Source organism: Poecile atricapillus, chromosome 7 (assembly GCF_030490865.1).
Source record: "Poecile atricapillus isolate bPoeAtr1 chromosome 7, bPoeAtr1.hap1, whole genome shotgun sequence".
Lineage (NCBI taxonomy): Eukaryota > Metazoa > Chordata > Aves > Passeriformes > Paridae > Poecile > Poecile atricapillus.
Genome location: NC_081255.1, coordinates 23,454,125 through 23,476,250, shown reverse-complemented (window position 1 = coordinate 23,476,250; position 22,126 = coordinate 23,454,125). Strand labels below are relative to the sequence as shown.

Sequence of the window (22,126 nt, the reverse complement as noted above, 5' to 3'; positions counted from 1 at the left end):
CAAGACCAAAAGGCAGCACATCAGCAGAAGTTATGTGATTTTCCTTTTTCTACAGGAGAGAAAGTAAAACTACTTGTTGAATGTTAAATAAGAAATACATGTACTCCCTACATGGACATATGGACATGCTCCCTTCTGAACAGCTGTTGTTACTACAGATTTATTAGCATGTGCTTATATTCCAGTTTCACATTTTTGCTGGCTTACATTTTAAAATTTTGATTTCTCCAAGAATTACTTAATTGGGACAGTGAATTTATTTTTTTAGTGAGAGGAAGAAGGTAAGACACCCAGCATAAGATGGCTGGATGGAACCTTCTTGCACGCAGAGTTTTTGCTTTTGTAGCCGAAAGAACCGCATTCTCCACAGCCACAGTTATCGTCTTCTGTACTCTCCAATCTCCATTTTTCATTTAAGAACTTACTCTCCAGTTTTATCAAGGGGTTATGTTCCCCCACTTTTGCACAAGAAGGTACAGAAGATCAACATCTTAAGTGACTGTGTAAGCCATGGCACACCAGTAAATGACAACAGGTCACTAAGCTGTGGGCAGTCTCTTGGTCACGAGCAGATACCAAAGATAAATTTGCAAAAATAGTTAAGGCCTCAGGCTTTCCAGACACCTTTCTCTTGCCCTTCCATTTTTTCCTTGGAAGAAAAGCAGATAATCCATGTGGCATTATCAAGCAGCATTTCCGATTAATTTCCAGTAGTTAAGCAATGAGTTACTACTTCTTTCAGAAGGCTATTCCACAACTTAACAGACTTCAAAGACTCAACAAATACACACCAGCAACAAACTTTATTAGTCAGCAGGAGATAGCAGCAGGACTGACATAGCAGCTACAGAGAGCACATCTGTCAATAACAGGTTGCCACAGACGCTCTCAGAACAAGGCATCTTGAAAGAGATCCAGCAGTAAGAAAGGTCTTTTGAAACATCTGATGATAAAGACCTAATATTTTAGTTTCTGATGGTCACCAGTGGACTTTAAATCTGACGAGAAATGTGTATGTGGGTTATTCTGACAAGGTTTACAGTTACACAGATTATCTAAAGGAATTAATTCTCATTTGCCTGTTCCAAATTAATTAAATGAATTTCCATTAAATGCCTTTTACAATAAGAAAATTATTAATTTATAATTATGGGGTTTCAGGTATTTTTTTCTTCTTCTCTAAAAGACTTCTAGAACCCTGCATATACACTTCATTAATGAAAATATTTTCTTCTGGCTGCCAGTCCTCCAAAATAACTTTATCATCTGAGAGTCACCAGGTCCATCCTCAGACTAGTTATTACCAAATAAACATTTGGGGAGCCAAATCAGGGCTCACTGTAACCTAATCAACTCCACTCTCTCGTTTGCAATTTTTTTATTAGTCATGCAATAATGCTCTCAATCAAAAAGTTCCTTGAACATCAGTTTTGATATTATGAGATTCATTAGCTGCCTTTGCACAAAGGGTGGGTCTTAAATTGACAGTGCTGTGGAGATGCTGTAAATAAAGACGACAATCAAAAAAGTCAAGTCAGAAGAGCCAAATCACCTTAAGTGACAGGAATAATATGAATAAAGATAAAATGTAATTAGGATTTTTGCTGTAAGCCTGGCATATATTGCGAGGAGAGAGAAAGGGAGTGTGGGTGCATCAGAGAAATGAAGACAAGCTATGCTAGCCAGTGACCAGCTGAATCAAAAAAGCAGCTATGATCCTAGAGTCCATTCAAGGGTCTATCTCCAAACTTCATCAATTTATCAGTGCTTTTGCAAAGGCCTTTACAAGATTCCTTGTGTGCACATCTCTAGCAGAGCATGTTCAGAAAAGTCCCTGAAATCAAACAGGAACAGGTACAGAGGAGGAAGAAGCACAGAGTTTCAGAGAATTAAAAAGAAGACTGGCCCCCATGAAACTCATGCAGGGTTTTTACAGCAAGGGGAGGCTTAACTGGCCACTTTCTGGTTAACTAGGACGTAAACAAAAATTTTCCTAACAAAATAATCTGCTTCAAAATTTACAATATATATATATATACACACACACACACATATACACACATACATACATATAAAATATTATATCATATATAACATATAATATAATATTGTATATATTTATATATTAATTGTAACAATTATAATTATATTATAATTTTAATTAGAAAATAACTTATGGTATTTTTGCCTTTTCTTCCTCCATAGTACCTAGTACAAGAACTTTACAGGAGATGCATCTCCTCCTTGACAGCCTTCACTTTACTGCTCCATTCTCCTGCTGTTTTCATACTACCCCTCTTTTTAGCCTAGGCCTGTGCCATGTTTTCCCCCTGGTTTTACTGCCTACTGACACCACCAAAATCCCAGTGCTGTCAAAGCTTTCCAGACACGGTTGTGGCCATGGGGGGTGAGGGCACATGGGAACACCAGCCTTTCTGCAGGGACGTGAAAGGCAGCGCTGGTGGTTGCTGCCTCCCAGCTGGGACCCATGATCTGTTCCAACAGAGTCAAAACAGATTAGTTAAAAACCACAGACAATTTAATCTAACCTGTCTGGTTTCAAACTGGAACAGAGAGGCAAAAGCAGTCATCTGGCCATCCCTGGCCTCAGCTGGGAGATGGCAACCCACAGGGACACCTCTCCAGCACGACAGAAACCTGCCTGCATGAGCACGTCCCTGCCAGAGAGTAAAACTGATCTGCTTGTGCCTCATTTACCTACTGGAATAGGCTGAATGTTTTGACAGCAGAGCAGCACTAGAACAGCCTGACACACTTTTCATGACAATCTCCCAGGAAGCTCTAAGGTAACACAGAGTGAGAAGCAACCTGTCTGAACATCCTGAGCACACAGAAAAAGAGAAAATAATGCCCAAGACTCAATTATTCATTTTCATAATAGACAGAAGATACCAGTGGGTTGCCACAAGGCTCTGAATAAACATCCACGAGTATCTTCATGAGGGACTTCTGAAAAGGAGCAAATAAAATGGAGACAACTGCTAATGGCAACACGATTTCTTAGCTGAACACGATTTCCAATATCAAAGTCAGAACTTATAAACTGTTAAATAAACTTGGAATAAATCAATTATGTGAGACAAGAAGCTCTGAGAAGTCTTTTACAGGATATAACTGCACAATTACAACTTCAAGCTACTTGGCAATATGAACCCTGTGTTAACAGCTTTTGCAGAACTCTGTAGAACATACTCTTATTCTTGTTTGTTTGACACTTAAAGTTCACTTGTTTTTATCTGCAAAGTCCTTCCCAAATCACAGGTGCTGCATTTGGGCATTGCAATACCACTGAAACCTGCTGCTAACGATGTGACAACACCCCATCCCGATACAGATGTCATCTCATAGGACCTCATTTGAGAGGTAATATGCAGAAACAGCCATTTGCTGCAAAAGAAAAACGCTCTCAAGATTAAGAGGTCAGTACCTATTCCAACACAAGGTTTTATGGGAGTGCACAGCTCCAAAGGGTTCAGCTTGGCATTAACAGTGTGATATTTCATATAAAACTTTTCAAAGGTTGTATTTCTTGCTTCATAAACTTGTGGAATGAACCTGGATGTTAACCTTACTGCATGGCAGTCTTCTGAGGGAACCTGCTATCACGGATACATTACATGGTTATGTGCCATTAGTTAATCATTTGAACAGAGATAAGAAATGGAAATTATGGCATTTGGGTCTGATACGTTCTAAAGATCTGCTGACTCTCCTGTTTGAAGGAGACACCAACAACAGTTAAAACTTTTCTTCACCTGAGAAAATTACTTCTTAGTCTTTCACTCACAGCCAAGAAAGTCTTTCTTGTTAAATATAAGAGTGGGACTAATGCTGTTACTGAATCCAATCATTGACAGCAAATAAATATAATATGCACAGAACCAGGAGTTTCACATCTGGATTAAAATGACAGGTACTTCACAGAAACCAAAACTTAAATAGCTGGAACAGTTTTTCAGATACCATGGCAGTCTAGGTTCCAGCAGCATGGCACATAATGGTGATACAAGTAAAACAGCCTCTGTAAATTTTCTTGGTCTAATTGAAATTGATCACAAATTCTCCTTAATCTTCTGTACACAGTGGGACCAAGAGACCACCTCTTTCTCCTTGGAGGATCCTTTTAGCCAAACTGGTCAGTACCTGGGAAATAACTGGAGTTGTTAGCATGATGATAGGGCTCCTGAACTGACAATCTTTCCTTGTGAACACTATTTATGCCTTAATAGCACAAGTCCACATGAGCTCAGATTTAGATTATTTTAGGTGACAACCTGAACTTTGCAATGAGGCCACCATGAGTAGATGGCTTAATGTTTCTCTTTCTAACAAGCACACAACATGCCAAGGCCCAATGAAAGGCAGACTCAGGCTTCTTCACTTCTCTGTGCATCACTGCATGTTAGGACATTTCCCTAAGCAGGGGAGCATGTGGAGTCTCACAGCTGGAGCTCTTGGCAAAGCAATAGTTATAAAGGTCCATGAACTGCCCATCTCCTACAGGTAGGAAGTGCTATTGGGATTGCCTGTGTAGAGAGCTAAGGACAGGAGTAGGACCTCTGTAGTAGGATCACAGCAGTCCTTCCCAGAGAGACACCAAAGGACATTGGAGCAGTTAATTAACATGAAACATCTAGAAGAAAGATCTGTCCTCTTGACCAGAGACATGAAGACTATTCTCTACTAGTACCAATCCCAGGAGCAGCAGAGCACAGGGAGCTTTAATTCATTTACACAATCAGAATGAGCACATGCAAATAAATTCAATTTCCATTCTGTAATTGTTTCAATTTTACAACAAATTGCAAGAAATTCTTCCTGGCAAAAAGATGCAAAAGCAATGAAGCCAAAATACAGTCATCCAACTGATCCTTTTGTAACAAACCAAACATAAACAAGGATTAAACATAGCTAACTTCTGTTTACTATTCCAATGACAAAAATCACTTTTAGATGGATGTTTACAAAAAGGGCATATTGGTTCAGGCCTTCCGAGATCTAGCTCTCTGCAGAAATCATTTGTAACAGTCAAATGTTTACCATTTACAGCATTTCAAACAGGGTAACCCCAGGAACTGGAATGCAGCTGGCAGATGGTGAAAGAAATTAAGCTCATGACATGGTTCAGTAAACAGCAAATTATGATATGCCAGAAGTGCTTGCCACCCCAGGACAACTGCTGCACTCAGGAACTTTCTAGGTGTGCTAGTTTTGGCTGGGATAGACCTCATTTTCTTCACAGTAGCTTGGGCCGTGTTTTGGATCTGTGATGAGCACAAAGTTGATACCACGAGGATGTTTCAGTGCATGGTAAAACACAGCACAAGGGCTGCAGAGAAATTCTCCTAAACTTCCTAAACTTCTGTCAGCACAAAGCCAGCCAACAAAACTTAATTTGCCAGGTTACACTGAAACTGAAACCCACTGTGCAAGCAGCTCTTCCTTAGCTCTTCTGTCTGTCCTCTTTACCAGGAGCTGCTCTCCTGTGGAGCCTGGCAGCATTCTCCAGGCAAATAACTACATGCCACATGATTAGGAGTCTGGGATAGAGGCATAGGGGATTTGCATAGAACTAGAATGGAAATTGGAGATGGTATTTTCATTTAACCTACTTAAAAACAAAGGGAAATGAAACTGAATATATTTAGTGTCACTTGGATATGACTGTATGCTCTGAATTACAAGGGAGTGAAAAAAAGACTGCTTGTAAAGCATTAAAGGACCAGTTGCAATTAACTGGTTTTACAGTTCTGGAAATCAAAACCGAATGTCTCAGTTGGAAAGCCCTGGGAAAAGGGACTGATAACATACTTTCTATACTTATATATACTTTATTTGGAGCTACCTTTCTATCCCAAAGAATCAATATACTTCTCCCTGCCCCCTGAAGACCTTTTTTCCACTGCTTTTCCTTATCTTCCCATTGGGTGGGAACTGCAGGAAAACAGACTGAAGGCATCCTTTGGTGAACAGGCAACTTGAGACAAATACTGCTACCATCACCTTTCCCAACACAGCTGCAATGCAGAGCGTACAAGGAGTCTCATGGAAGGACATCACGGACTTCTGCACTCCTGCCATCAGCTTGTGGCTACATTCTCGCACGTTGGCATCTTTCCTACTTGTATTTCATATAACCTCCCTATTTAAAATGTTCTGTAATTCTCAACATTACCACTGAATAATATATTTATTAATTTGTTACTGCCACTAACTGTCCCTGAGGCTTTTCTTGAGAATGTGTGTCAGCTTATTGATTCTAGCCTTCCCCCTCCCTGCTCTGCTTTCCTCCTCTGCCAAGCAGAAACATACTTCTGTGCTGCTTCAGGTCATAATTGGAAAAAAGATAGAAATGTTCAATATGACTCATACATAATTCAGCTTATCAGCTACCCAGGAGAAATGAGAAGAGAAGGTATACGCATGTCTATTTCTTCTACTATCAACAGGAGAAATAATTTCCAGTTACACAAAGTATACGTAGTTTGGTCACAACAGGATCTGCAGTTAGAAGGAAAAAATGAGAGACATGGAAGCAAAGAATAAAAAGGCAGTAAGGAACCAGACTGCTAAAAGAGATTCACTTATGTGAGAATTCCCGATTCCCCTGGAAGACTGGACTCATGCCTCTCTCTTAATATTCAGAACTAAATAAGTTGGCAATTAAAAAGGATAACGAGTTCCTGATCTGTAAAACATCACTGAAATCGAAATAAAATAAAGCTCCAGCTTAGTTAGCTACAAAGACATCTAGTAACAGCCTGCTAAATCCTAACTGTGACTTCTGGATTTAACGTTAAGGCCTATGTTCTAAAGCCAAATTGTGAAGGAGCATTAAAACTTATTGTTATAAAGGCTTCTTAATGTAAAAATCAATACATGCTGTGTATTTAGCAGCATGTTACCACGAGGATGTCTATGATAAGCTTTGTCATGCACCAGGGACCACTGCATTAGTCAAAATCTTGAAAGGAATTGCAGAATATCTGTATCATTCAAACTGCCATCTGAGACCAATTACAGAAATTATTTTAACCCCAAAAGCAGAGAGAAGAATCCAATCCTAGTTGACAGTCTTGAGAGTACCAAGGGCTCCACACAAAATGTGTCATTTTCAAAAACCCCTACAAAATTAATGTTAGAAAAGTGATGGCAGAACAAAGAATTTGCGCACTTATCACTATTTTCTGGAAGCCATTGAGAGTAAACAACCACAACCAGGACAATATCTACTTCGCCAAAATGTAAACAAAGGAATATTTATAATAATTTTTTTTAAATCGTATTCACAAAATGCTGAAACATAATAATATCTATCAGACAGTGCAGAAAAATAAGGTAACATGACTGAAAAATTATAGAGCTGTCTGTGGAAAAGTCTCAGCAAAGGGAAATGTAAAACATTTTTTCTTAAATATAAATACATCGTAACAGAATCCATCTTCTTTGTCAGTTAAGCCAACATAAAAGGCACACATAGCTCTTCATCCTCGCAGTCAAGCTCACAACTCTATATGCATGAGCACATACCAATTGTTAGGCAGCAAATGTTTCTTAATTTTGCCCATTACAAGAGTGCCCAGCAAGGGGTCGATACTCTTCAGTTTGAGTGGGAAACACAGCCCCCTCAGTCTGCAGATCATTTTTGACCTTATGGGATCATGTTCAACTACCATTATTCCCAATTAAACAAATTTTCCAAACAGAAAAGCAGGCTCAGTGCTTGACTGCTACTGACTTCTGCTTCTGCAACTCTTAAATTGTGTGCCTGCATGTCTTTTCCTGTCTGTGGTGTTTCCTAACATTCTCTATTTATGTGGTGGTCTGCAAGCTTTACCTCATCAGGAAATCAGCAGGAGCACCATGGAGCTAAGAAATACTGTTGTGATCCTTGATTCAAGGCATGTCTCTGTGGGCCTTTGAACACTTAACACAGAGCAAATAAATTATTAGCGTGTGTGTGCATGTGCATACATATCCAAGATACATAAAGGCAACTACAACCAAAGGAAACAGGAATGTGCATGGAAGAGTGGTATTCAAGCACCCAGTATCACAAAAATCCAGTTGCAGGAAGCATTTAAATGCAGATCTGTACACTGCTGAAAGATCTCCACTGAGCTTTATGCACTTGCATACACTGCTGCAAAGGCAAGAAGTAACAAAAAGAATGTGATTTTTGTCCCCCAATAATTTTCAAGTCTATAGCACTTGTTATCCTATTCTTAATAATGCTATTACTGGAGAGCAAGCTGATCTTTAAGATGCCCCACCTCCAGAAACAAGATACACAATCACATCAGGTATTGAATGATTTCTATGATTCTCATCACTACGGTGCCTGAGCACATTACAGTTGTTTAATGTATTCTTTGTCACAGAGCAGAAAGGAAAATATGATTACCTGTATGCTATAAATGGGGATGGGAGAACAAGGAACAATAGGCAACTTGTCATGTGTGGCTGGCACACTCACCACTGGGATAACCACTCTCTTCTGATTCAAAATCCCACAAAAATAAACACTTTCCAGGCAAGTTTTTTCATTACTTAGAAGTTTCTACATCAATCAATAAACAACAAGTAACTTGCCTAAGCCTTTTCCTGGTTGTAAGAGGTAAAAATGCAAGGTGTAAAAATCCATTCAGCCAAATGCCCCAGATTTGTATCACCTCAGTACATTTACAAAATCCCATATATAAGGAAATGGTAAAACACATTGATGTGCTGGGAAAACCCCATCTTTCCTTAAAAGCAGAAAACAATTCTGACATTTTAATATTAAAAAAATCAAGTGTTTTCCAGCCTGTTTATATCTAATAAACAGTTTTTCCACAAACATTTAGCAGAAACAACATAGCAAGCAAAATAAAACCTGCTCATATAGCAGACAAGCAGGAAAATATATTCTTTAACAGGAGAGACAGAATTAAAAGTTGTGAGTACAACTCACAAAAATAAACACAACTAAATTTCACATCAAGAGAAAACCTGATGAGTAACCTGAAAATCTATGTGCTGATTTAATCCAGAAGGTAGAGCAACATAGGTTGTTTCTGATTGGCAGATACAATACTTGGATAGCCTGAAGATGGGTATTTTATGAAAGCAAACAGATGAGAAAAGTATACAATTGTCTCTGTAGATAGCCCTCCAAGTCAGAAATGACACCTCTCAATCAGGTGAGATTGAGACAAAAACACTCTAAAGACAGTCCTGAATCTGCAATCCTTCTGTGATTGTCTGAAAAATGTGATGTTCTATTATGGGAGAAATTATAGCAACTGCTGCAGGAAAAACACAGCTTTATCAAATCAAGCTAGAATATCACCATGCCATTTAAATGCAGCACATCAACATGTAGCTGCCAAAGCCACATCTCCTGCCACTTAAGGCATGCAAAAACTTCCCCCTTACCTTCTAAGACTGTTAACTTGGCACTGGTGTTTATCTCCCCCACACTGTTGGTGGCTGTGCACTCATAGATAGCTTCATCTCGATGAACACGCAGGGGCTGTATCCGCAGAACTGATCCTGATCCATCATCAAACTCAATAACCTTTGAAAATGAAAAGACAGCACTTCATTACTGGTGCCTTTGCAACAAACACTGAAAGTCAAAACAATCTAGGGGTTGAAGAACAAAAACTGATCCAGAACAAGCCCTGTAAGCTCTAAAAAACCATGCAGTAAGTTAAGTGTTCCAAACCCAGTAGCATGAAAATTTCAGTGTCAAGAACGTACTTGTCCTCTGAGGAGGCCAGAACAAATGAAGATCCAATGAGGTTCTTTATGGATCAATTAAGGTTGACAAATTATCAAGCTGGTATTAAGATGTGAATCTGATGATTTAAAACATCTGAGCCATATTTGCACTAATGATTTTACTAATCACTGATAACAATTTAGTGCCAACTTTCACCTTGATGGAAAGGGAGAATGATATACTCCTGTGGGATTGCCAGGGAAACAGTAACAAAACTTGAATAAAACCTCCAGCACCTACAGCATATGCTAACTCCAGCAGAGTGAGGGGTTTTAATGTCCCTCAGCACTGGGTACTTTGCAACTCTGGTATAATCAACAATGCTGTAATTACACTTCCTTCCCCAGCATAATAAATTAAGTCTTTAATAAATCATTGTCTTTCCATCCATCCTGCTAAGCTGCAAAATGCATTACTCTGACTTATACATGGTAGAAAAAGGTATTTATTAGTTAGTAGCTGGATCACTATATGCTATTTCATAACAGCAAGGCTGTGATGGCACAGCCTCAAGCCACTATTAATGCCAAACTCACCCTTTCTCCTATCACAGAGTGCAGCAAAAGTTAGAAATACTACCTGATTTGCAGACAGTGATAGCATGAGGGGAAGGCAGATGCCACCCACTCCTGGCCCTTGGGAACTGAGGGAGGGATGAAGAGACTTAAGGATCCTTCATTCCAGACATGGATTCAACTTAGGGCTGCTATCCCCATGCAAAACTTTCACCCTATTTCCAAGGGCCTGTTTAGGAGCACTTCTCACAGCGTAAAGATCAAAAGAGAGAGAACAGGAAGGAGGAAAACAATGCACCGCAAGACTCTGAAGTGACAGGAGAAATAGGAAGAAATCAAAAGGTAACCAAGATCACTAAAAAATCTGTTATTCCTCTTGCTGGAATGAACAGCCCTTCTGTTTCAAGAAGAAACCCCTAATACAGGCAGGTAAAGAAAGAGAAATATGAATATCACCATAATACACTATAAAGAATTAAATTTTTAAAAAATACTAATTTTTAAATTAAACATGAAACTGTGACAATATACTAAATATCTTTACAAAGGACAGAGCTACTGCTAAATTTTAAAACAAGACAAAGTCAGCTACAGAGATTAATTTACTTCACTGATAAGGATTAAAAAGCAAAGAAATGAAACAGCAGAAAAGCTCTTCTGCCCTCACTATCCTTTGAACAAACACTGTGTGAAAGGAACAGAGCTACAACTACTAAGGGCCAGACAGATACTGAGAAAAAAAATGTTGTTAATTTGCTAATGATGGATACCTCTTCTTGTCACAACTTAGCATGTGTACATCAGATTTGGTTTTTTTCTCCATTTAAACTTATTTCTGAATTTTCCCTAAGACTAATAATGAAGTAAAATTAATAGTTAACTTAGGAAAAAAAATTATTCACTATCTCCTGACACAAGCTATGCATCCAAACTGATGTGAACAAAGGTGTGAAATTGCTCACATAAATGCATATAATATGGCATAGGTCTCTAGTCAGCCAAAAGCACCAAATTCAATATAAAGGTTGTATCTACTTACAAATTAGAATGTTTAAATAGTTACTATGCAACAAAACCTTTACCAGAGAAAAATAACAATGTAAAACAAGATTAAAACTGATTACTTTAATCAAGGTTTTCTGCTCACATACGAAATCATTATTAAAAGTGGTGACTTGAATCAATCCATTCTGAGCAGCAAAGTCATCCTTTGCTCCATTCAGGAAAGCAAAAACATCAAAGACAGGGGATTAGAGGAAAGGCAGCAGAATTGCAGAAGGGTCACATTTGCGAGGGCAGTTTTAGAGAAGGGAGCCTGACACTAAAAAAGGAAAGCGGAGAAAAAGGTGGAGAAAGTCAGTAAAAATATATTTGCTATGTAAAATATAAACCAAATTGGACCCTTTTTCAACGATGTTTCTAACACCTGCTCTTCTCCCTTCCTTTCTCTCCTACTTTAGCTCACAGGGACATTGATTAACTCTTCACTATTCCCCTTCCAAGTATCTTTGTGGGAGAGATGGCAGTAGCCATCATTTTGAAAGATTTCCAGTGGTGTTCTGGCATCTCACTTTGAATTCCACTGGGGATTGTAGGTCAAAGAGGTGCCTTATAAATTCTGACAATGAAAACAGAAAACTACTGCTAGATCCAACTCTTATCTGCTATCCAATTCTCTGTATGAGGATGTCCTGTTGGTGTGTTTCCAGCATCACGCTCAAAGGACACCACCTGCTCTATAGATTGCATTGCTGCAGGGAAGGAAACTTGTTTTACACTGAAGCTTTACACTCTGTATTGTAGTGACAAAGAGATACCCAGGTTGCAGTGATGATTACTGTGCAATTAAGACCTGTGAGGATTAGATTGATTACCAAATTTTCAGCTTTGGGTTTTTTTCTTTTGGCAATTACCTCAAACCGCTGAGAACTGACTTTCTTCCCCTTCTTCATCCACGTGATACGAGGCTTGGGCTCTCCTGTTGCCTGACACACAAAAGAGGCCACTCCTCCAGAAATCCCAATCTGATCTTCAGGAGCCTTCATAAATGTTGGCTTGCCTGGAAAAATAACCAAATCACCTCCATGAGGACATAACATCAGATAAGCATGGAATGTATCACGTTAATCTAAATTATAAAATAACTGGTGCTCTTACTACAAATCCAGGTTGAATGGCCTCAGCCACACAAATTCAGTGCAGACTGCAACATGACAAGGAGAGTTTCTGCTTGAGTACCTTTTTCTCCTGAAATGAATGAAGTCCATCTGGCTTGCCTATAAATGAGGGCAATAGAAGGCTCCCCTGCCCCCAGGGCATTCATTCTGGTATTTGACAATTTGGAACAGTTTTTATGGTTTATTTTTTAATAAATGGATTTTTGCAGATTTACACCATGGTCACAGCACTGGAAATTACAGACAGCTGACACACCAAACTTATGAAATGCACCATACCTTGACATTAGTTTTACTGAAAGCTGTTAACACATCCATAAAAATTAAAAGATAGTTTTAAGTATACAAATAACAACCTTTAGTTTCATTTTACATGTGGACTGACATAAAAATCCTACAGTTTAAGTATCTGGAAACCTGCAGAAGCTAGCCTATGCTTGTTAAGAAACTAATCACTAGAAGTGAAAGTCAGCAAAGAAACCAAAGTGGCATTCAGGCATGAAAGACTCAGCAAAAATGAAAAAACTAAATGTATCATATAACATTTAAATAATCAATTAAAAATCTCATGGAAATAGAGCTGTGTCTTCAGGATTTACATAACAAATTGAGATGGATAAAACTGTGCATCCAGGTTTAATGGTTGTATTTTTCTTCTGTACTTGCTGTACAGGAAAATTTCGCAGTATGTGATCTGGGGATCATCTTGAAACAGTGCTTTGTCCTCGTGAGAAGCATCTGATGATCCCATATTCCTACAAAGCACTAAAACATTTAATTCCACAGGGAGAGTTAACAGAGTCCACCCATGATGCTATTCCATGCACAGGTCACACTACGGCCATGTTTCAAATACAGTTCTGATCAACTACCTCAGAGATGAACCTGACCTATAAACACGTCAGAGACAGCTGCTGGCACATAGAAAGGAGCCCGAGTAAAAGAAGAAACCTGTTCAACCCCAAGATAACAAACCAATGACCCCAGCAGAGCTGCTGGTGGTTTCACACCTTCACATTCTAGACACATCCTTGAATGTGTCCTTGAGGGAGAGGGGGGGCAAGGCAGCTGTCAGCCCAGGTGCTTTAAACTCTAGACAAACCGAGGGCTGAATTTCCCTGATCTAGGAAGGATACAAATTCAGCAATCCCAAAAGAGGACAGCCTTTAAATGGGTTTTTCTAACATATGAGAGATTTAAATTCTATGGGTGCAGCTGCAGTTACAGCTGAGCCAGGCGGGCAGGGGCAGTGCTCTGCTCCCCACCACCCCCTCTGCCTCCAGACACTGGCACCTGAACACCTACAAGGAGCTCCAGGGCCATCAAAGCCTCTGCGGAACAGATTTGGGCACCTAACCTGGCAGAATGATGCTTTTTTCTTATTTTCCAAGCAGGGCGCGGAGAGCAGTGGCTCAGGGCAGGATCAGGCAGAGCTCAGGAGAAAGTACCTCTCTCTCAGCAACTGTGGAGCACAATTTCACACCTAAACTGCAGTTCTTGGAGACTTGGCTGATACTGTGGCACCTCCTCAACCCCAGTTCCACCTTCTGGTTTAGCCCACACTAACTGCTTATGCTGAGCCCTGTCCTGACAGCATTGCATGGTGTGACAACACACACAGCCACTCCAAGTGAACGACTTCAATCCTCCTGCTTTTGACAAAGCCCAGAGACCAGGCTCTGCCTTGCTCCAGTGCATGTGTCCCTGGCCAGGGAGACAACCAAAGCCCCAGGATGCTTCTAGCTTCTCTCACATGGCACCACTAGGGTGAAGAGTGTCAGGGTGCACTGCAAAATGGTCTTTGTGAAGAGAGGTCAGGGCTGCCCTGTGCTGCACACAGCAGTCCCACTGCGGCCCCACAGCATGGCACAGCCAGGCTTGTCATGGCGGTGCCTCTGTGGTAACAGGTTCAAAAAGGGCAAAACACCTCACAGGTGAGAGGAGTGAGGTAAAAAGTGTGAGAAAACAGCCATGTGAGCACCTAGCCAGAGGGGTGTGCAGAGCTCGAGGTGCCTGAGCAGGTACTCCCTTGCAGCCCATGGAAACACCACAGCCAAGCAGGTATTTCCTGGCAGCTGGCTGAGGTCAACGCGCTGGTTTCAGAGTGAGGGACAAGGCCAACACATCATCAGCACCTGGAGAGGCACCCAGCAGCTGCAGCCACACACAGCAGAGGGGGCTGGAGGTCAGTCACTGCGGGGGCAGCAGGACAGCTGAACCCTTCAAAACCTGCTGCACCCGATGCTCAACACGGGCTGTGCTGGGGAGCCACCAAGCACCAACGTGGGGACACGCCAGTCCCAACCCAAGCCCATCTGGAGGTCACAGCTGAGACACCACAATGCAGACCTGGACCTCTGCCACTGCTGCTTGTTCAGCCCGATTTCCAAAAGGCCTTGGCGGATGGCGGATCCACCAAGGTCAGCACTGCCCGTGGAGAAGCGGATACACATGCTCTGTCCTCAATAAGCTTCTGTGAAGGAGTATCACAGACCTGGCCTCACCACAGAAATTCCTCATAAAGGTGTTTTTGCCATCCTTGGTGAAGAGAGCCCCAAGACCATGCTCAAAACTCAGAAAATGCCTTTTAAGACATGATGGCTGCTGTCTAAAGACTTTGGCACATTGTCCTGACATGAACAGCAAGCAATTATTAAGTCTGCTTGCTTAACTGATGCTGATTCCACATATTTACTCATCTATAATCATGTCTATTTCTACTTAGTTTGTATTTACATATATCTCTGTTTATTCACCTCTCATCTATTCCAGAGAAATGTTAATTTACCATTCAGGCTGCTAGTGATGGCATTGTGATTGACTGTTTTGCTATGCAGTGTGCTGAGCTGATGTCTTGTATTGCACTTCAGCAGCTGATTTGGTTTTCTGATTTTCTGTTATTTACTCTGTGATCCTAGTAAAATAGTGTAATTTTTTTTCAAATGGCAAATACAGCAGAATCAAAAAACTTTTGTCCTTGAAGAATAAAATGCAATTAGATCTCTGACTTTATACTTACTTCCCAGCACATACTCTGAGGACTTACTTTACTTTTGTACATTTTAAAAGAATCAATACTATTAAAACCAGAACAAAAGGAAACTGAACGTTCACCTGCAGTAAAACCTAAAAAACCTTCTGTCTTGATTTTACATTGCTGCAGTGAATCTTTTTCCTCTGTACATTTAATTGAGCGACACTGATTTCTGGAAACCATGTAAATCCTCTGAGACTGGTCACAGAAGTACACCTGTATATAATAAACCAAATTCTCAGTCTGAGAAAGGGTATTTTCTACAAAGGCATTTTAAACATTTCTATGCCCTCAAGTTTTGAAATGGAAGGAAAGTACTAATTAAGCAAACCTATAATCCTGAGTCCTGGCCCCAGGACAATAGAGTCAGGCATGAACATACATATTTTTATACCAATTGGTAACTGTTACAGCAAATCCCAAAACTTCTCAGTGAGAGCTAACACAATTGCAACAGAGCATCCTCTAAACTCTTGGTGTCTGTGAAAAATGCATGTTAAATGGACTAGACAACCTCCACATCTCCCCTCCAACCAACATCTCTACAATCCTACTGCCCAGAGGAAGCTGCCATGAGACTATCACTAGTTACCTCCAAGGGGCAACACTGGGGATTGGGCAAGATCATCGTCTTGTTTAACCCATTTTGAGCATTTGCACTCTTAGGGTAGCCTTAGAAACAGTCAGAAAAAGTAATGATATACTGAAAATATAGAAGTAACCTACATGTTATCTTTTCCCTCTCCTTAAATTCAAAATGACCAGAGTGCCCACTCTGAAGATTATTCACGTACAAAGTTTTAATTTAACTGTTACTTACACAGGCTACATATAAATACAAGGAACTGATGTGTCTTTTTCAGTGAAAACCTGTCCTTTCCCTGATAACCTATGGACCAAGGCTGAAGATTTTCTGTTGAAAGCTTAAGGAGTGGGGGGGGAAAGGAAAAAGAGATACTGTATTTCAAAGACAAATCTCTCAAATACCAGCTTGAGAGAACCTCCTGAGCAAGTCTTGGATGACAGCAGGGAGAGGTGCTGGATGGCTGAGTGCCCATCACACCCACCTCTGCTTACTCCATCACATGGAGTAACAACTCCAGACTAGCACAGTTCCCCTGAATACAAACTACTCCAGTCTCTCTCCCTAGCCTCTCTGCTCAGTAACAGATCCCTGGAGCACATTCAGGCCTCACCCTCTGAACTAATTCTTGCTCCTCACTTCAAAAACAAGTTCCTATTACACCAGGAGTAGAAGTCAGTGCTCTTATTTCTATTCACTCATAAGCTTCAGGGCAGGAGAACAGGAAAACTTTCACCTTCTTGGCTGAAATTTTCCCTGTTTGGTCTTTGCTCAAAACGAAATTCTTCTAGACAGCTTATGGGAACAACACAGTTCTGACAAGGAAGACTGTAAAAAAGAGAGTATTTCTTTCTCTTGTAAGAAACTGGCTTCATCTTATTTGGCTGGGGGCAGAAAAATAACAACTTGCTCAGACATGCTCTCCATTGAGAAATTAAAATAAAACCAAGAAGCAACATTTCAGAAGAAAAGGACTTTCACATTTGGTAGTGTTGAAAAAGCCACTTGCCGAGCAAGCACTGATTTGTGGATAATTCCATAAAGTGAATCCCAAGGAGGGCCTCATGGCATGGACGAGATGCTTGCAGAGATTTAGGCACACACTGCTCTACTGAACTATCCTGGAAAAATAGCAGAAAACTCATGCAGTGTCCTGAGCTGGGTGTGTGACACGTTCAAAAGAAAAGCTCCTTTGCATTGTATTTTAAAAGGTCAGCAAGAACACGCAAAGAAAGCCAGACACAGCCAGGGATTCTCTAACCAATATGGCTGTTGTCTGCCCTTCCCTGCAAAACAAAGTGTGACGGGTTTGGGAGGGGAACCTGAAGCCCTCAAAGACAGAACCTCTGGTTTCCTGGAGAGCCACTGACACCTTTCCTGCAGGGCACCTCAGAACCTTCAGGCACAGCCATGAAGATGCCTCTCTCACCTTTATGTTATATATAAAATCACTGTTGCTCCCTGCTATTCTGGAAAATTCGTTGTGGAACAATTCTTATAAATCAGAAAACCATTTCAGCCTCTGTTTTAAAATCTGCCCTACCAAACATCTGTAGCAGAAGAGTAAAATTTCAGTTCCCTTTTCCTTCCTTTAAAGAAGGTTTTACCTTCTTTACCAGGTAAGTTCAGAGTCACTTCATCACATGAGCTGCTTTTAGGCTGTGCGGCTTCTTAGTGAACCCAAAGGACTTTCCCAGCGAGGAAAGCATCCCTTGTCAGATTTCCTTCAAGGCTGAGGACAGAGGTGTAGCCTCCCTCTGACTTGGCAAGGTGTCTTTTATGTGAACCATAGTCTTTGAGGAGTAACACACAATCTGCATTACCTGACTTGAATACTAGCCAGATCCTTGAAAAATAATGCTAGGTCCTGGGTATTTACCACAGATGCTTGCATTTTGAAACACATTAAGCACACAAATATCATAGAAAACATGTTTCCTTGTAATTCTATAATAGCCAAAAATCTCAAGTGGCTGAAGCATAATATATGCCAATATAAATATAATATAAACAAATGTTAACTTGTTTAATTTCAAAGACTCATCATTTTCTTAAAATAAATGGGAAAAATAAACAGAATCCTGATGAATTTTCAGTATTTAGTACCCAGATCAAGTATTCTCCATCCAAAAATTTTAATTCAAGAACTGGCAACATAATGCTTCTTCTGTTCTTGTGGATACCATTTTTCGAAAGGGTCACACACAGGTTTGAGGAAAAATATATTATTGAACATGTCTGCAATTAAGTGTTCTATGAACGCCCACCTGCTGTGAGAGGTTTTAAAGAAAAAAAATCTTTGTCCTCATGGTGCAAGTTCTCACTACTCTAAATAGATGGGCAGCCAAAAATAAGACTTGTGTTGTAGGAGAGCAAAGCTTATATTTTTATCCAAAAGCTTTTACGACTTGAGCTAAATTAAGATTGGAAGCAGACTCCTCTGTGAACAAAAAAATTACAGTTGCAATATAAGATGAACTGGATAAGGACATACGATAGGCATGGGCAATCTTATTTAGCTGCCTGGGCTAAATGGATAATAAGAAATTATTGACACTGGAATGAACAGATCACAATGAAATCAGTTCCTGAGCCTGGAAATTGTGAAATTCAGGTTTAAATCCCTGCCTTTAACCTTCCCTGTCACATACACAAAGGCTCAACTGTGCCTCACCTTCCTTTGTTAAACTAACCTGCTGTTCTCACATGGCTGCTGTCAGGACAAATATGATGATGTGGCTCAGTTATAACACTGGGAAGAAACCAACAATGACACAGACTTTCTCATGTTCATGACTGACTTTGAAGTGGAAATGAAGTGGTCTAGAAGACAGAGGTGGCCCATGGTTTTATATACAGCTGAAGTATTTCTCTTTCAGTGTTTTCTTTATGATCTTGGATGATTGATATCAGTGCATGGATGGAAAGATAATCTGGAGAAAGCCACTCGGTGATTCTTCTCTTAAGCATCCATTGCAGGGCAGGAGACAAGTCAGGAGGCTCCCCAGCTATCCTTATGTTTAGTATCTTTATGCTTTCCTTGCAATATACCCACCCATTGTTTAAATGTAGTTCCTGCCCCTTTGTGATTAGCAGAAATACTGTTTGGCAAAATAAAATTTTTCAAACTTTTTGTTCTTGGATAATTTATATGTAGGAAGAGCCTGTTTGAGCCTTGTAATAACATTTGTTAAACAACAGCTTAGGAAAGCCTCTGTGGGTCTCAGTGAGCACAATGCTGATTCATTCCTTTTTTCCTCTATTTTGGTTTTATTTCACTAAGATGATAGCACTTTGTAAATGAACCTTTTGGCCTTTATTGTTTGGTGCAAAGTACTTACTAAATAAATGCAAATCTATGTGGTGGGGTGTTGCATGTTCAGATATTACACAATTTTCTTTTTATCCATGGTATGGATCATAACCCTTTCCCCTATCCACTTAAAAAAAAATACTTAACAGCACCCCAATCACAGAAAATGGCACTCCGAATTCAACATATTCCTCAGATCTATCTGAATTACAGGTTACCTCATGTTACCTGCATATTTTCTCTTTTTTTACAGTCTGATTTTATTACGTTTTAATGCTTAAGAGATTCCCAACAGCTAGGACAAATGATTCTGCTATTTCAATCCAATTTTAGTGGTTGAGTTTTACAGCTTCAAGTGTGAATGTCCATTATAATCAAATCTACAAACATTATCTCAGAGCAAGTTGCATTTCTCCTCGCCGCCTTCTCCAGACTTCCATGAAGTTACTCAGAGATAACTTTTGAGTTTGTACAAAATGAAATCAAATAAAGTGAATGATTAATATCCAAAATTCCAAGAAGTAGATCTTTTAACATGTTCAATGACCTCTGTAACTTTCAGTAAAAAAATTACATTACAAAAATAACAAAAGCAGCCATCCAGCAGAAGCTGGCTTCTCCCCTAAACAGCAGCAGGAAACACACTGAACTAAGCTTCGAGGCATTCATTTCAGCAGGCAAGACCCACTGTGCTCTGTTTATCTGGAGTAAGCTTAACTAAAGGAGAATGCAAGGGTACATGTAAGGTTAAAAATACCCTTTTAGCAACATTTGTAATGACTTAAGCTCAGAAATTCCGACAATCTTCAGCTCCTCCTTCTTCACCATCTTGGCAAAGAGGCTCTTTCCTGAGCACAAGTCCAATCTAAAGGCAAAGCCTTTGACAGGGTGGAGATGTCTCTGCAGACACACAGCAGGAACCTCCACACCCAGACAGGCGTTTTCAAGCCCTCTTTCCCCAACACAGGATTCATACTCACAAGTTTAAGTCAAAATCAAGTATTTTTAAATTTCTTCCTGAAGAAACATCTTAAGACCTCCTGTGTCCTGTGTTCTTTTAGTTCCATGTCTGGACAGTTACATATAAATCAACCCTTCACCAACAGAAACTCAGCTTTCCCTGTTAAATGGTGATGTTTGAATAAACCTGCTTATTTCACAGCAATATGGGTTAAAAGCCATTAGCTCACTCAAGTGTTAAGACCATGATTACTGGATATTAATAAACTACAGCAACAGCCTGTCATCATAGTATTGCACTTGAGTAAATTTCTAATTCTGTCTCTTTATGAATCATGGAAATTGTTGACAAAGTTTAAACGCCTAAAATTAACTGATGTTACTGAATCAGAATTGTCTCAGGCAGCCATCAGACGAGGATGCTGTGCAAGGCACGTTCTGGGTGCTGATTTATTTGTGGAGTTTTATGCAGACAACTTAGACCTTAACGCAGTAGGGAGGTGGTTTTTCTCCATATCACATCTGCAGGGGGCCTACAGATTCTGCACACAGGGTGGCAAATTTTCTCCGTTATTTTTCCAGGCTGTTGTAATTGCAATGTCTTTCTCAAAGTGCCTGGCTGGCTATCAGTGTGAGCTGCTTTACATCTTAGTAAGAAAATCCCTAACTCTGGCTAATCCCTTGGCTTTGACTGACTCTCATCCATGGGAAGGGGTTGAGAGGGAAATAAATCAATCCCTCTACTATGACATCATTCTTACTTGCTTCCAATATCTGAAGTAACACATAACCAAAATAAAGAAAAATATTCGAAGAAGCATAAAGCAGTCCTGCACACAACTGAAGAATACTGATTAAAAACACAGCAGAAAAACAGCCCAGTAAAACATCCTTCTAGAACCTGAGGTTGCCTTCATTTCTCTTCTTCTGCTTTTACGTTTCCCTAGAGCACTCAGAGCTTTTTGTGCAGCCTGTTACATATTTTGGGGAAAAGCCAGAGCTATATATGGGTTCAGCTTTAACTTCCCAGCATTTATACTAAGCATTACACAGAGTAGAAAAACAAAGGAGAGCAGAGAAGCGCTGCTCTAACTGCAGATCTTCCAGCAGCCTCACAGAATGGTTTTCTGCTTAATTTAAAACTGAAACCTGAAGTCAAATTTCCACCTGGTAATAGCTTAAAGGCACTTCCAATTAACTGGGTAATACACACTTTCTGAGTTAATAAATTTTTCAGCCTCTGTGTTTAATACAATTAAGCATTTGGGCCTTTGGCCTTAGACCTTACTCAGCTTGAGAAAGGATTGCAGGGAGACAGTCTCCAATTATCACCATTTACATAACATTCACTTAAGGGCTTTCAAATGCATACATATAGAACATTCATTTAATCATACACAAAATTCAGCACCTGAATTCAGGCTGCCTCTCTCTTGCACACAATATGTACAAGGGACAAGAGAATAAAACCCCCATCTAAGGGGCTTTAAAATCAAGTCATCACCACGCTGCCTAATGCAGCACAGAACAGCTGTGCCTGCTCCTAGCAACTTATTTTCCTTCCATATCCGCATTTTGTTATTTGCAAATTTCTTCAAAACTTCAATGTTAATAAAGCATATTGCATAGTGTAAAGAACCCACTAAGATATGCGGAACCAGGAAACAGACAAAACTGAAATCTTGTGCTTGAAAAAACATGAAAATTAATTTTGCCAGCATGACTACCACATTAAACACCTTTTTTTTAAAAAAAAA

The 22,126-nt window shown here is 40.0% G+C and overlaps 1 protein-coding gene across 6 annotated transcripts in view; it reads right to left on the bottom strand.

Annotated features, from left to right (window-relative positions):
* PTPRF (protein tyrosine phosphatase receptor type F) overlaps positions 1–22,126 on the bottom strand; it is a 376,749-nt gene that overhangs the window by 181,941 nt on the left and 172,682 nt on the right. For all 6 annotated transcript variants that reach the window (XM_058842176.1, XM_058842175.1, XM_058842174.1 and 3 more), the window contains 2 exons: positions 12,216–12,361; positions 9,439–9,580 (listed from right to left, as the gene is read on the bottom strand). In XM_058842176.1, coding sequence (XP_058698159.1) covers positions 9,439–9,580; positions 12,216–12,361 — 288 coding nt within the window. The remainder of the gene's footprint in view (positions 1–9,438; positions 9,581–12,215; positions 12,362–22,126) is intronic.